Source organism: Gavialis gangeticus, unplaced genomic scaffold, assembly GCF_001723915.1.
Source record: "Gavialis gangeticus isolate Ggan-Ray unplaced genomic scaffold, GavGan_comp1, whole genome shotgun sequence".
NCBI classification, from domain to species: Eukaryota; Metazoa; Chordata; order Crocodylia; family Gavialidae; genus Gavialis; species Gavialis gangeticus.
Window position 1 is genome coordinate 34092505 of NW_017729006.1, and position 15217 is coordinate 34107721.

Genomic DNA, 15217 nt, shown 5'->3' on the forward strand with positions numbered 1-15217 from the left:
TCCTGGGGCCCCATGCTAGATCGCACAGCTGGGCTGCCTTCCCACCCTGGTGTGGTGTAGCACGGGGCCCTGGGAAGCAGCCCAGCTGGGCTGCCTCCGCCCCCGGTGCAATCTAGCACTGGGGATGGGAAGTCAGCCCAGCTGGACTGACTTCCCATCCCCAGCCTATGGTCGAAAACTTTTGACTTTTGAAACGTTTCAACCAGCCTTGTTTTGTTTCGAGGCTATTTCGATGACCTTTGTTTCATTCTGATTTTTCTGTTTTGATGTCGAAATTGGTCGAAACGGTGTCAGAATGAAAGAGCTGGCAAAATTTCACGCAGCCCTACTGTAGACCACTTCCAGGGGACAGATGGTGCTAAAAATGTCACTTCTGTCTGCACTCTAAGTTTGCAGATTCTACCTGCAGAACATCTCTAGGAAATGGTCTTTCCTTTACATCCAGAACCACGTCTTTATCTGTCTTCCAAGCCCCCATTGTTTTGCATCTTAATTATTACAACATCCTTTTGCTCTGGCCATGACAAGTGTAGTCTTACCTCCCTCTTTGAAGATACTGCTGCAGCCACTGTCTCAGCCCATCAATTTGACCAGGTCACCTCTCTCTCTGCATCCTTCCTTTGGCTCCGTTTTCTCCATTGAATCAAATGTAAGTTGCTTCACAGCCTGTTCCCACCCTTCCTGTCTTCTCTTGTTCAGTATCAAGAGATTAATGCCTATCATTCCAATAAAACTATGATGCCAGACATTGAACAAACTTTGCCAAAAATGTATCCTTTGCTGCCCCTCATGCCTGGGAGGTGCTCACGGTAAGCACCTGAAAAGCAACCACATTATTTTCTCTCATGTCCCTCCTTAAAACTGTTCTGCAAAAAAAAAAAATCCTTGGGTAGGTCACTGAACTGGATACCCAAGTGTCAGTGTTCAGCTCTTGTCATGTCTTCAACTCAGATTAGCAGCTCCTTGGAGTATGAACAGTCTGTTTCTTCCAGTTTTATATAGCTTCTAGTATAATGGAGTCCTGCTTTATGGGTAGTGGCTCCTGGGTGCTAACATAACTCAAATTTTGCATCTACTTGGTTTAGATATGAGTAACTACATAAGGTGTAAGGTGAGGGGAAGCTGGGCCCTGTGTCTTTTAAGGAAAAGACACTTAAGGATATGTGCATGTGGGGAGGAAGACATTTCAAAGGAAGAAGCATTTAAAGTGATCCTTTATGGCCACCAACAAAGTTACACAAATTTGTATGTGCAGATGACCTTCGTTTGGCAACACAAGCAGCCACCTTCAATGACCTCGAGCCACCTTGAATGAGGACTTAAATACCATGGAGGAATATTTTCAGAAATGGAGACTCCAGCAAAATCCCCACAAAACAACTGTCACTGCATTCCATCTTGATAACAGAAATACTAAGCATACCCTGAAGGTAACTTTCTGTAGCAATGCTGCGTGGCACAACCCCGCTTCATCTTATCTTGGAGTGGGGCTGGACTGCATGTTAACTTTCCATGACAATCTGAAAATGGTAGCTGAAAATGGATGGAGATAAGGGTCAATTTGATCCATTGGCAAGCACAAATTGGGGAGCATCAGTATTATGGACTTCAGTGTTGGCCCTTGCATACTCCATAGCCAAGAACTGTGCACTAGTATAGACCAGAAGCAGTCACACTCAACTTGTTGACATCCAACTGCACTCTGCAATGTGATGCATCACTGGAACTTTCAAGTCAGCCTCAACACCTGGGCTGCCTGTGATGTCGCACATTGCTCCTTCACCCATTCATCATGAGGCAGCAACTCTACGGGAAGTTCAATGAAAACAAATGTCTCTCCATTCACCAGGACTTCAACAATGCCCCTCACCATTGTCTGAAGTCATGCAAGCCCTTCTAGATCTATACATAAAACTAGAACTCTTGGTTCCAAAATTATACCTTTTATTAGACCAACTGGGAAATCACAAGAAATTGTCCTGTTCTGCAAGCTTTCAGGATCAAAGTCCCTTCATCAGGCTCTGGAAAAAGTATAGATGGTACAAGATGATAAAAAGTGCCCATAGGACTTATAGATCCATGCACTTAACCTTCAAAAATGTGACTTCAACCCTGATGAAGCTTGGAAAACTGAATGGAGTTCACAGGAAGTCCCAAATAAACATCTTGTAATAGATCCAATGCAGAAGGTCCTTGGCTTTGATCTCTTGTAACGCTCATGGGCAACTCTAAACTGTGTCTGTACAAACCATGGGAGATGTGGATGCTTGAGGTGCAAATGGAAAATAAAAAACTCTCCAGTGTATGACTATGGTCATCCAGAACAGATCATGAAACATATAATGACCCAATGCCCGATCCACAAATATGAAGGAGGTATCACAGCAATACACTCTGCTGTTCCTGATGTTGTCCGGCTCAGCCATCTAAATGTACAATTTTAGTTCCTGTTCTGTATCTACACCACCCATACAAAAGAAGAAGACTGCTCTTATGTAATACCAGTTACATGAAGCCCTCTGGACTACTTAGCTGCAAAGGATGGCCAAAAAACATTATGCTGTGACCACCTCCTTTTGTACCTGACCATATTCCCGTCTGTCTATGAACATGCTCCATTTTAGGACAGCAGTGGAGAATGAGTGGTCTGAAGCCAACTACATTTCCATTGTCTTTGCCCTGCTTGTCTAGTGAAAAGGTAACTGAGTAAAAAGCAAGGCAGGTCCATCCTTTATAATGTTGGGAAGTTGCATACAATTTTGGCATTAATTACATTATGGTAATAATTTCATATCCAGCACAAAAACTCACAGGCAGGCGCTGCAGTCCTGTGATGGAGTTCAGTTGGCAGTCTGGTGGTAGTTTTGTGAAGGTGACTACATCTACTGAAGAAGCAGATGGTGCTGCATTGCCAGGCAATAAAGAATAAAGGTGACAATGTAGAATGCAAAGTAGCCTGTTAGGTGCCAAAGTCTGGTGCATGGCAATAGAACAGGGAAGGAAGAGTAACTGTAAAAGAGAGGAAAGAAACAAGAGGAAAAAAGGAAGAAAGAAATTAGGAAGCATTTTGTGAAATACTGACCAGATAGGTGTCCTTTGTAATTGGGCATTCCTGCTTTTACTTGCTTGCTTACATTTTCCTTTACTAGAGCTGATGGCTGTTTCTATGAAAAAAAGGTCATCCTAACATCAGCTTTCATGTATGGGTTGTTTTCATCAGAAATGTAAAGCAAAGAAAACTGTTATGTCCCAAAAGTGGCATGGGGATGGCTCTTTTGGGATTAGATTTTGGTGGCCCATGGAGGACTGGAAAAGTCTTTCCAGGCAGCGGGTTCCTGGCTGTTAAGGGTAACTCCACTCTTCTGTTTCCCTTTTACATGCAATGAACCAGGGATACGTTTCATGACTACAACCAGAAGAAACTGGTGTTGCAAGAAGGGCAGGGAAGGCACTAATGGAAAGCTAGTGGGTCCTACACTGTGGCCTAAAACAGATGTTGCATTTATCCCAGAGTAAACCCTCTTGTCTTGGGACAAAGTGCAGTTGTATATACATCCATGCTTGTTATCCCAGGATAAAACATAAGCACATTTCCCAAATAAGAGGCAGTAACAGTTTATTCTGGGATTTTGCAAATTAGGTCTGTACAGTTATTCTAGGATTGCATCATTGAGTTAATGGCAGCAAAGCACCACTGTATTCGGCCACTCACTCAACCCTGATTAGAAGGGTAATGCATGTCCATGCCAGTCCAAGGATATCTTTGTTTTGGGACAAACACAGGCACAACATATCCAGGTTCAAATGCAATGTCTGTTCCTAAGCTATATTGGACACATCAGTGAAAGCCCTAAAATAAGTAGGGAGTTTAGGGTTTGCAGGATGCTACTGCTACCCTGAAGCTCCAGTGGTAGCAATAGTAGAGCAGATTCCCTAGTACATGGAGAGCAGGGGATGATTTCTTCCTCCTGAGATTCCCAGCCTCAATTCTCTGTGCTTTCCACAGGGCATCATAATTCATAGTTTCATAGTTGGTAAGGTTGGAAGGGACCTGAGCAGGTCATCAAGCCCAACCCCCTGCCATGGCAGGAAAGAGTACTGGGGTCAAACGACCCCAGCGAGGTGTTCATCCAGGCTCCTTTTAAAGACCCCCAGGGTAGGAGCCAGCGCCACTTCTCTTGGAAGTTGGTTTCAGATCCTAGCCGCCCTGACAGTGAAGTAGTGCCTCCTGATGTCTTGCCTGAATCTACTGTCTGCCAGACATGTGACCATTCATTGTCCTATCTTATGATTTTGCCTTATTGCATTTAGGGCTAGATTATAAGATGGTCTGTATGCCTGCGCAAGGCAAGAGAGGGAGAAAAATCTACCCTTGACCTCATGAGCAGATGAGGCTTGGGTTTGGGTGCACAGCAGTACCATAAAAAGAGGCTGTTCCGTCACTACAGTATGTAAGAGGGTGACGAACGGACAAAGAGCCATGACTGACCCAAGGTGCTAGAGAGCGCTGTAATTTACTCTTGACACAGCTGTGAACCATTTCACCACAATGCCCCTCTCATCGCTCCTCTTTTCTGGAGCAAACAGGAGGAATTGTGACTCTCAGGTGTATGCAGCACTTCCAAGCACTGCTTCTGAGAAGGGGCTGCAGACCCATTGTCTCCTACTTGCAGCTCTTCCCAAAGTCAGAATCTGTTTTGCAACCTGAAGGAGAATTTAGCTCTTACCACACAGCGACTTCCCTGATGTTCTGCAGAAATGTTCTTATTTCTTTTCACGTGTATAGGTGAAGTATGTATGTCAAATAAAAATGGGGAAGTTCTATTAAATATTTGAAATAAATTTAATGGAAACGGTATATCTCCATGTTGAGTCAGTGGCACTGCCAGATTTGATCATCTAAACCATCTTTGTCAATGTTCAGCAAAGACAGTTCGTACACATCATTGTTCATGCTCATTTATTTATGTCACATCACCTAATTGTGCTGCTGGGTTTTTGGTTGTATCTGTGTTGGTCTAAGGACGTAGGCAGGCAAGGTTCTTTGAGTAGATGTGAAATCTCATTTGGTCTAATAAAAGATTTCACATCTACTCAAAGAACCTTGCCTGCCTATCACATAATCATTACATTCTTATGCATGATATTTCTGGTAAGACTGGATTCCTGCATAGGTGACAGGGAGAATATTTTCTTGTTCCTAATTCTGGTAACTTTGTTATGGGCCAGATTTCAACCCAGCACTGTCAGTAGGCATGCATGAATTATCTGATGTCACTAGAAAGTGGATAAGACCTCATGAAAGAAAAAAATTGTATACATTAGTTGGGTGTTATTACAATTTGAAGAACACAGTTAATGAATAAGAATGCATACTTTGAAAATTCAGAAATGAAAAGTATCTGCAGAATCCTTAGAGGAATTTGCTGTTTAAAGCCAAATGTTAGCCTTTGAAGCAGTATAGCTGTTGATCAGTGTATTGTGAGTTAGCCACCTCATTCTGGTGGTGTATACTAAATTGCAGGAGTGAGTTTGAATGTCTTAATGTTGGTATCTCATCATTGCAAAATACATAAAGAAAAAGGTGAGAGATTGTCTGTCAATCCTACATGAGCGATAGAAGCCTTTATCAGGATTACGGGATTGACTGTGGACCAGTCAATATCATCATCACTTTCATAATAATTGCTTAATAGTTTAACATAATGTTTCATAGATATGAGAAACTCATTCATTTTTCTAGAAATAGTGCATTTGCTTGTTACACATTGGTCTAATTTTACTCATAAAGTCCTTTTTAGCTTTGCCAACAAATGGCATTATTATTATTATAGTCATAGTGCTATTTTTGTACTTTGAAGTGAGCTGTTATTAGTAAATACATAACTGTAACTCTTGATGGGGAAAAAAGCAAAGATTTAACATGCTTAGGTAGCACAACATGCTACACAACAGCATATGTTTTTTTTTCTTTATTCCTGTATTTCTCTTCTCCCACTCACTTGCTTTCTCCAGCCATTTCTGCTTTGTTAGTCCAGGGCTTTGCATATGTTATTCTTCTGTGTGGGGAAAAACCCTGCAAAAATTACTCTTAGGTATAGTATTCGCTACTGTGTGAGTCGGTTTTTCTCAGCCTTTTCAGATACAAGGCACCCCTTCTTAGACTCAAGGCACCCTCAGAAAATGGCAGCTCTTAGTTTTCACTTGTTTTTTGACTACAGAAAAATAATAGAGCAATCAGTTCTTCTGTTGCAAAGAACTGTAAAAGATTGCAACAGGTCAGAATGTTTTAACACTCTAGATTCCTATTTGAAATCTCTGGGTTTATCTTGTAAATCATGTTTGCATGACTAACAGTGCTAACATAGTGTGATGCCTTGCAGCACCCCTGAAAGGTTCCCAAGGCACCCCAGGGTCCACAGCACCCTGGCTGAGAATCACTGGTGTGAGCAGTTCTCAGCAAGGCCACATGTGTTAACAAATACTGTGCCTTGTAGTTAAGTGTTTCCAGACTCAGGCCACTAGATTGTCAACTTTTGATAGAACAGTCCATCAAGTGGTTAGTAGATTTTGGGTGCTACGTAAAGTGGTAAGCTTTTATGTTTTGTGTTTCTACAGTGCCTTATACAGCAGGGTCCTGACACGTGTCTGGGGCTCCAAGGTACTACAACAATACAAATAATAATATTAATCATTGATCTCTTGCTCTTCCAATTACTGAAGATCAGTACTGTGTTTTTATTCCTTGTTGTAGCTATGTTACAATGCTATGAATAGGAGTTGGTCATAATGTTACTCTCTCATTCACAAAAAAAGAAGTTTTCCACCCTCCCCTGCCTCTCAGACTTAAATTATTTTAGTTCAAAAGGAATTATTATCTCCTGATTATGTGAAAAGCTGTTCCCGGGGCAGAATGATACTAGTGAGAGCTTTATGGTTTGTATCACATGAATCGGACAGCATGGTTAGGGGCGGGTAGATAGCAGAAGGAACACAGGGGATGCAATTGTCAGGGTGTTTCTGGAGGGATCATAGTGGGAGAAGTGGAACAGCAAACTGTCTAAAAGGGAACCATTGGCATTAACTAATGTGAAGTTAAATCCAAGGTGAGATATTAGCTGTTGTCTTCATTTTGGACAGTTAGCTGTTCCACTTCTCCCACTATGATAAAGGAGCTTATTTTACTGTAGCACTAAGACCATGGAATGTGCCTTCAGAAGCTTTAAAGATTGTGCTATAGTGAGATACCCCATGTTAACTTCTAAACCAGAAACAGAATAGTCATACCGTGAATTAACTGGTGTGCAACACCAATAATCTGGCCATACTGCTTCTGGTTCAGGGGCTAACATGCACAGAGTGTGCCTGAGCACAGTACTGTCTTATACTATGTTGACATATCCTTGGTGCCACACAAGGAGGTACAGTAACATTGTGGATGCAGCACAATTTTATAGAGTTTTATAATATATCTGTTCTCTCTTGACCTATGCTAACCAGAGAGAAGTAACCAGAATGTAGATCATTTGCATATTAACACTTCAGTGAAGACAAAACTATTATGGAATAACGAGTATATCCTTTTTGTGGGAGGAGGACTTCAAATCTCAAGATGGGAAGAGAAGACCTTTATCAGCATCAGCCACTGTCTTAAAGTGGCGCAGGTTGTTCTTTATGGGGAACATGTGCCCAATTTATCCCTGGGTAAGCTGTGGTAGACTTGCCTCAGAGATAAATTTGGTCCAAGGGTAGGGAGAGACCAAGAGAGGGAGAGCAGCCCTCTAGTAGTCTTTGTCCCATTCCAGAGTTGTGGAGTGTGTGTACACATATATAGGGAGAGAAAATCAGAATATCAATTTCTGTCTAAGAAAAAATAACAACTGTTTCAGCAGAGACTGACAGCAAAGGAAATTTCAAGTAGATCTCATTTTTACCCTGAAAGTCATGTTTAATTTGCAGTATATATTTTCTTATACATTATTCTTTGTCAATTGTTTAGCAGTCATATATGAAGAAGCCACATTCATTCATTATCTTGATTCCTTTTACTTTTTCTTTCTAAACAGAGCTATTCAATTCCACAAAATATGTACTCAGTAATAATCTTGTGTTTCTTTCCTTTCACAGAATCTGTACCAAAACAGGTTCCTGGGCCTGGCTGCCATGGCATCTCCATCTAGGAACTCACAAAACCGGCGCCGGTGCAAAGAACCTCTCAGATACAGCTACAACCCTGACCAGTTTCATAACATGGACATCAGAAACAGCTCCCACGAGACGGTAACCATTCCACGGTCCACCAGTGATACAGACCTAGTCACTTCAGATAGCCGTTCCACTCTCATGGTCAGCAGCTCATATTATTCCATAGGACACTCACAAGACCTAGTGATCTATTGGGATATAAAGGAAGAAGTTGACGCAGGGGACTGGATTGGCATGTATCTCATTGGTAAGTTGACCTGACCTCGAATTTTTAGTTCAGACCTATTTAGCAAATGTTTGAAGTAAGGGGCTGATAAAGCTGGATCCAGCCTAGCTTGCATACACAATACCTTTCTGTCCTAAATTACCCTGAGCTTTTTTTGCCCAAGTTAGCCTTGAGTAGGAGTTTCAGAATCTTGTCTGCCTTGTGGATGCTTTCCCTGAAATTCCAAACTGATTTGGTTTTAGTCATTTGAATTTTGGAGCAAATGTCCGTGGAAGAGGCCTAAAATTGTCTGAGTCCACGCTTGCAAATCCATGTGTAGACCTTTGCCACAGTAAGAAATCACATGTGAGAGAGGATTACTCGGATGGATAAAGTTTTGACAAATCAGGACCAACAGCCTTTACAAAACAATGAGCAGAACATCATTTTTCTATATAGCCAAAGAACACTTAAGTAGGAGCAATAAGAGAGTTACGTTGGATATTTACCTATTTTTTGCAGTATAATATGACTATTTATAAGTGTTTCATTTAAAAAAAACATGTCTGAAATGTCAAGGTTTTTTTTTTAAAAAGGCAGAGGGCCAGAGATGCCTTGAGGGCATTCTGCATGGTGCTGTTCACTCTCTTCTGTTCCATCAAAGAACTTAAGCATGCACTGCTTTATAAAGTATGTGGGCAGCCTTGTTCACTTCAGTGGGCTTATTTACTGTGTTTAAAGTTAAGTATGCTCTTTAGTACTTCCCTGGATCAATCCTGGATACTCAGCACTTTTCAGAATCGAGCATTAAGAAACATACTGAATCCATCTGCCAGCAGCACAGACTATTCTGATAGGACTTTGCTATTGCAGTAAAAGGAGGCAAAATGAGCTCATCTGCAATCAGCAGAATCACGGCCAGCAGAGCTATTTCACATAGTTGAACCAGCTAATCAGCCTAGACTCCATTGTCCAGACATTTGAACCAAGCATCGACTGCTACGAATTGCTGTCACCATGTTTTGCTGGTAAGATCAACTGCGTACGTGTGGAGCAAACTGCAACAGGAAATTCTACTCCTCTTCAGATTGAATCATTCATACTGTCTTGCTTGACTGAGCTTGGCTCTGTCATGTATTTCTAAGCTCAGGAGGCCCTGAAAAATACTAGGTGTACAACCTGTGCTGCATATCCCACAATAGTTCTTTCAGTCTGCAAGAAAAGTCAACTCTGAACACCTCTACAGCTAGCATCCAGTCTCCACTCTTCCATTCCTGGAAAAAATAGCTGGAAAAGTAGTAATGGCTAAAAAACAAACAAACCCCAAAGCTCCTTCCTAGTAGTGTTTTGATCTTTGAAGAAGAAAAGTGCAAGAAACTCCATGCCATCTATGTAAGGACTGCATGTTGCTATTATTTTTATATGGAAGGCTAAGTTACCATAGGGAGCGATAACAGTATAAAACCCTAAAAGAGAACGACAGATAAGGTTTATGTTGTAAATCAAGAGAAGAAATGTGTTCTTTTATACATTGAATATGGAGCCTGAAATGGTCATTACTTGTTTTTTGGTACTGCAACCTGCCAATTATAGAGGCTGTATGTTGCATGCTTATAATTACGAGTTTCTTTCAGTGGAACCTAACAAAAATACAGCAGTGAAACAGTTTTGAAATGTGTATAAATAAAGCCAAGGCGGTAGATCCATCATTTCTAATCAATCAGGTTCTTTGTTGGATTTGTATAAAGATTTCTCAAATCTACACTTCTGTTCAAAAACAAAAATGTCCTTGGCCCTTCTGAATATGTCCTTGACAATGTAAACTAATACATGGCTGTGTTTTGAGTTAGCAGCCAGCCAGACTGGAACAAAAGAGCCAGGGAAAGTGTGGGCTTCCCCAGATGACTCAACAGAGAATTAGTTTGAAACCTATTATCACCACTTAAATGACTACTTGGTTAACCATTTCCTTGCTGATGACCATACCAGAAATACTCAGTCAAAGTGTTTTCCTGTGTTGCTATGATTTTATTATATCATGAGGTTCCTTTCATTTGAATTTGTAGAATTAAAGCTGAAAGTTTTAAACATGGAAATAGATTAATGTTATGGTGAGTCATGAGAACATTGAGATGAATTTTATGCCTTTTAGGAATCGTGTACGGAAGTGTGATATTCTGTTGTTTTGCTCTATAAAATTGGGTCCATCAGTATATATATTATTATGTTGTATCTTGTCCTGTAGTAGCACTTTGACCCCCAGTTATCAATCTCTTATGGTAGATGCTGGATAAACACAGGACAAAAAGTTGTTTCCTGCTGCAAATGGCTTAGTCATTTCCATGTAATTAAATTGTGGATATCTCTAGATGGTATTGATTGGGTCCTGGGTTTGGAATGCACAAAAAATAATCTGTATTTTCCCTGTAACCAGCATTTCCATGGATATTATCAAGATATGTGATAAGCTGCAAACTCAAAAAAAAAAAAAAGATTCCTAGCCTTGGAAAAACATATCTTAAATAGGAAGCTTCAGGAAGGTCAAGAACAAAAATGACTGCATCACAGTGGACAAGTATTTAGAGATTGAAACTTTGGAGCATTTGAGGAGGAGGCACTCTTAGGTTCACTGCTTAAAGCAGATTAAAACAGAAGAGGGACAACTCACCCACTTCTGGTAAGATGTTGGGACATTCTGGGGGAGCCCTGTTTTCTGAAGCACTCTCCTTCCTTTCATCAAGGTCAAGGGAAGAGGCCTTTGCTTTCTCCTGCCCCCACGGACTTTTAATACCTGTTCTTTTTATACAGTGCACTGAGTCAGGGAACCATTGTTGGGTGAAGCTGATATTAGATCAGTTTGGAAATAATATCAAAGTAAACTTATTCAAGAAGGAGGTCATTTTTGTCCTTAGAATATAGAATAGGCAATTGGGAGAGGTGATATACAATAATGTAAGAAAACTATAATCATGTATGTAGTGTAAAACCCACTGAAAAACATGGTTTCTAGTTCAGCAATCCCCAGCATTGAACTGATTTCATAAAAGTGTGCGGTAAATGGCCCATAGGAAAGCTCATCTGTTTGAGGGAAAACATGACTGAGAATTATATTAAAATATAGACTATGGTTCTCCAGTATACTTTGAGATTGGTAGTGGCTAGGCAACAGGAGCAGGAAGAGTCTACTTACAAGCTCTTCCAAAACATCAAACAGCAATAAGAGTTGTGTGCTGTTAGGCTTGACCTTGAAGTGCTATAATTTCCCCTGTGATTTTCTGTGCATATCCACTGAAAACAGTGTGAGATATCTAAAAGTCTTACCAGTTAGCTTGATGTATGTATTTTCTCTGTCTCAGGAGAACTCTAACTTTGCCAGTATAAACTGTCCTTCAAAAACACATCTGTAGTCAAAAGCACATGTAAACACTCAAAAGGAGAAGATACTACCCTGATTATACCTCTCATGGCATTTAAAAGTCTCTGTTACTTAAGAGATTTCTTGGAAAAGTGGGCAGCAAAATATTTCTATTATAAGCAAAACCAGTACAAACCTCATTTGAATAACTGAGATTAAATATATGTATTTTAAACACAAAAATGTATTTAGTGAACATGCTGCAATAGATGGAATACTGAAAGTAACTTTTCTGAAAATTCCCTCATCCTTCTTCACTTTGTTTCCCATTACTATATGCTATAACACAAAGCCTCTTAGATATATTAATATCCACTTCTGGCAGCTGCCTATAGATAAAGAGCTATCTTATAATTACTGCAGTAGCTTTCAGTTGCTACTAGATTTCACTGATGTCATCTCGGTATCTGATGTAGAGTGGCTAACGAGAAGTGGGGAAATGAGACTGAAAGAATCTTTTGGTCTGCTGCCTATAAACATTGGTATTAGGCAATGAATTCATTCAGGGCTGCTGTTATGGTGTACTTACTGATGCACAATAGGCTTTCTCCTTTCAGCAGTTCCTTATGAGAAAGGCAAACATTTTATAAGGCTATTTAATAAGAGTTCTTTATGCCCACATCCTTTAGGGTCCAATTTCCTGTCCATATTTGTTTTTCCAGTCAATTCTTTTCAAGTCAATATAAAAAGAAAATCTTGACCTAATTAGCATCTGAAATTTAGCTTTAGAAATGCATTTCCCCTCTTCCATTCTCACCTTTGATTTTTTTTTCCCTTCAGAAGGGCAATTCATGCCAGTCAGGTGGCACATGTTTTTACAGATTATTTACTAAACCCACTGAAGTACATTGAAAGGCCTGCACTTATTTAGCTCCATGGCCTTTGGATCAGGCTCTGTTTGTACAGTAGTTGTTTCACACATCCAGGATGCATCTACACGAAACGGTTTACTGTGCATTAGACTACTGTGCAGTAGAGCATCCCCGTCTACACGTGTGTGGCACTTAGACTGTGGATTAAGTTAGTCTAATGTGCCATTTCCTAGTACCAACACATACAGGTACTAGATAAATGGTTCATTAACTAATGCACAGTAGCACCTGTGTAGACGCTGACATTGGGTGCAGCGTGCACCCAGTCAGCCACACCAGCAGGGGACAAGCCTTCTGCTTTGGGCAGAGCTGCATGGTTGGCAGTTTCTCCAGCCACGTGGCAGGAACAGCTCATTGACTGTCCCAAGCTGGCCTCCAGATCCCTGGCCTGACCCCTGGGGCCTGTGTCAGCTGCTGCCTGCCCCTGGGCACCATGAGCTCATCTGCAATCAGCAAAATCATGGCCAGCAGAGCTATTTTGCATAGTTGAACCAGCTAATCAACCTAGACTGCATTGTCCAGACATTTGAACCAAGCATTGACTACTATGACTTGCCATCAGCATATTTTGCTGGTAAGATCAGCCAGGTGCTGCACATGAGCCATTGTAGCAGTGGGTAGGCAGGGTCCCCGGTGAAAAGAGATGGGACAGTCATGTTGCCCAGCTGCAGGTCCGGGATACATGGCATGAAGCGGCTGCTCTCCATGAGGGCTTGCCAGAATTCCAGAAAATCCAGGCATTATAAGCACTGCCAGCCCAGTCAGCGCAGATGTTAGTGAAGGCGCCCCAGTGATCCACCACGGCCTGCAGCACAATGGACGGGAAGCCCCTGTCGACTGTAGGGGTGATATTCCCAGGGTGGGACAGGTAATGGAGATATGTGTCTCATCAAAGGTCCTGATGCACTGTGGGTAGCCAAGGGCTTGGAAGCCTGCCACCACATCCAGGGGGTCGGTGATCCGGAGCACTGTGGGCCAGCAGACCCACAGTGGGAGGGTGCTGCAGACCTCCAGGATGGCCTCCCCGGTGGTTGCCTTGCCTACCTCGAACAGGTGGCTGATGTAGCACAGGCTGGTGGTTGTGGCGAGCTTCAGGTGGGTGATGGCCACCCAGGTCAAACACAGACCTCTGGATAAGTTTTCTCACCCTTGACTTTGGCTTCATGTATGCCTGTAGGTTGGCCATTTAACCCCTCTGCAATGGTTACATTATCTGTAAAGTTAGACTAATGAAAGAAGTACCTGCTTTGAGGAGGATTACAGCTGCTGTTTGAAATTTGGCTAACCAAAGTTCTTGGGTTGACTTTCCCTTTGCCCCCTCCCCCCCCCCCTTTGTGGCCTTGAGAAAGGCACCCCAGTCTGTTCTCTGGCCTCCAGATGTTCTGTTTTTGTGTTTAGACAGAGGTTCAGGCTGCATTTTTCTCCTGCAGTCCCACTGTGATTGCTGGAGCAGCATCACAGTTGGTTGAGCACCTGCAATTCTTTTCTCTCTCAGGAACATTGGCAATAGTGTCCAGACAGTTTTACAGACCATAGTGCAATTTCTCTTGGACAAAAGCATTTCAGATCAAACATATCATAAAGCAATAAAGAGTCTGTGTCACTGCCAAACTTACCAGGTATTTCCCAGCAGCTGCGTGGTGTGCTGGCAGCTGCGTTGCCCAAGTTTATCAGTTGTTTATTCCAGTCTGCAATAAGTTCCCATTTCAGTCTTTGGATCAACTGAATGACCTTCTCTCCTAGATCAGTCTGGATCACTTGGTATTTTTATCACTTTGTTCGGTAGCTTTCTTCAGCCAGCTTGGACCACAGCACGTAGTTTCCTCAAGGCTGAGGCTTTTCCAAACTAGTTTACTTGTCTAGAGATTTGGATTTATTAGCCTTCCAGTGATTTTAGTGCCTGCGGGAAAGTCTTTGAATATTCCATGGGCTTCTAGCTTATGCACATCTCCATTTTTCTGTGCCCATAGGGCCTTACAACTGTCACATGAGTATAGTTAATATTATTACTAGCAATCACCAAAATTCTACCCGCAAAAAGATAGGGGAGCCGCCAATGTGGACTTTGGCACATTGGCTACTAGCATTTTTTCTCTTGTATACATGGTAGAAAAACAGTTACCTTGGGCCGAATTTAAGAATGTGTTTTCCAGTGAAATAATATTCCAGGTACTGTGAAACACTTGGCCCATTCATCACCCAAAGAGACTATTCATTTCCAATGCAACAGCTAATGCATTTCTAATGCAATATCCATATGGCAAAGACAAGGAAGCACCGCAGACAGGTAGCCCTCATCTTGCCAGTGATGAGCAAGAATTGCTGTAATTTTGCTGCCTCTCTTCTCTCCAATTTATCCCACTTGTATTTACCTCTCCTCTTCAGGTTTCCTCCTGTCTTTCTCTTCTCATCTCCTTTCCTCTTAACCTTTCCTTTCTCCTTCCCTCTCCTCTCTTATGTTTCCTCACCCTCTTCCCATTTCCTTTTTCACTGTTGTATAGGGAGGGATCCAAGCCTTGA

General features: G+C 41.7%; 1 protein-coding gene across 2 annotated transcripts in view; it reads left to right on the top strand.

Moving 5' to 3' along the window:
- The window catches only part of HECW1 (HECT, C2 and WW domain containing E3 ubiquitin protein ligase 1), a 367526-nt gene that overhangs the window by 34884 nt on the left and 317425 nt on the right, over positions 1 to 15217 (top strand). For both annotated transcript variants that reach the window (XM_019509098.1, XM_019509100.1), the window contains exon 2: positions 8128 to 8452. In XM_019509098.1, the coding sequence (XP_019364643.1) occupies positions 8128 to 8452 (325 nt within the window). The remainder of the gene's footprint in view (positions 1 to 8127; positions 8453 to 15217) is intronic.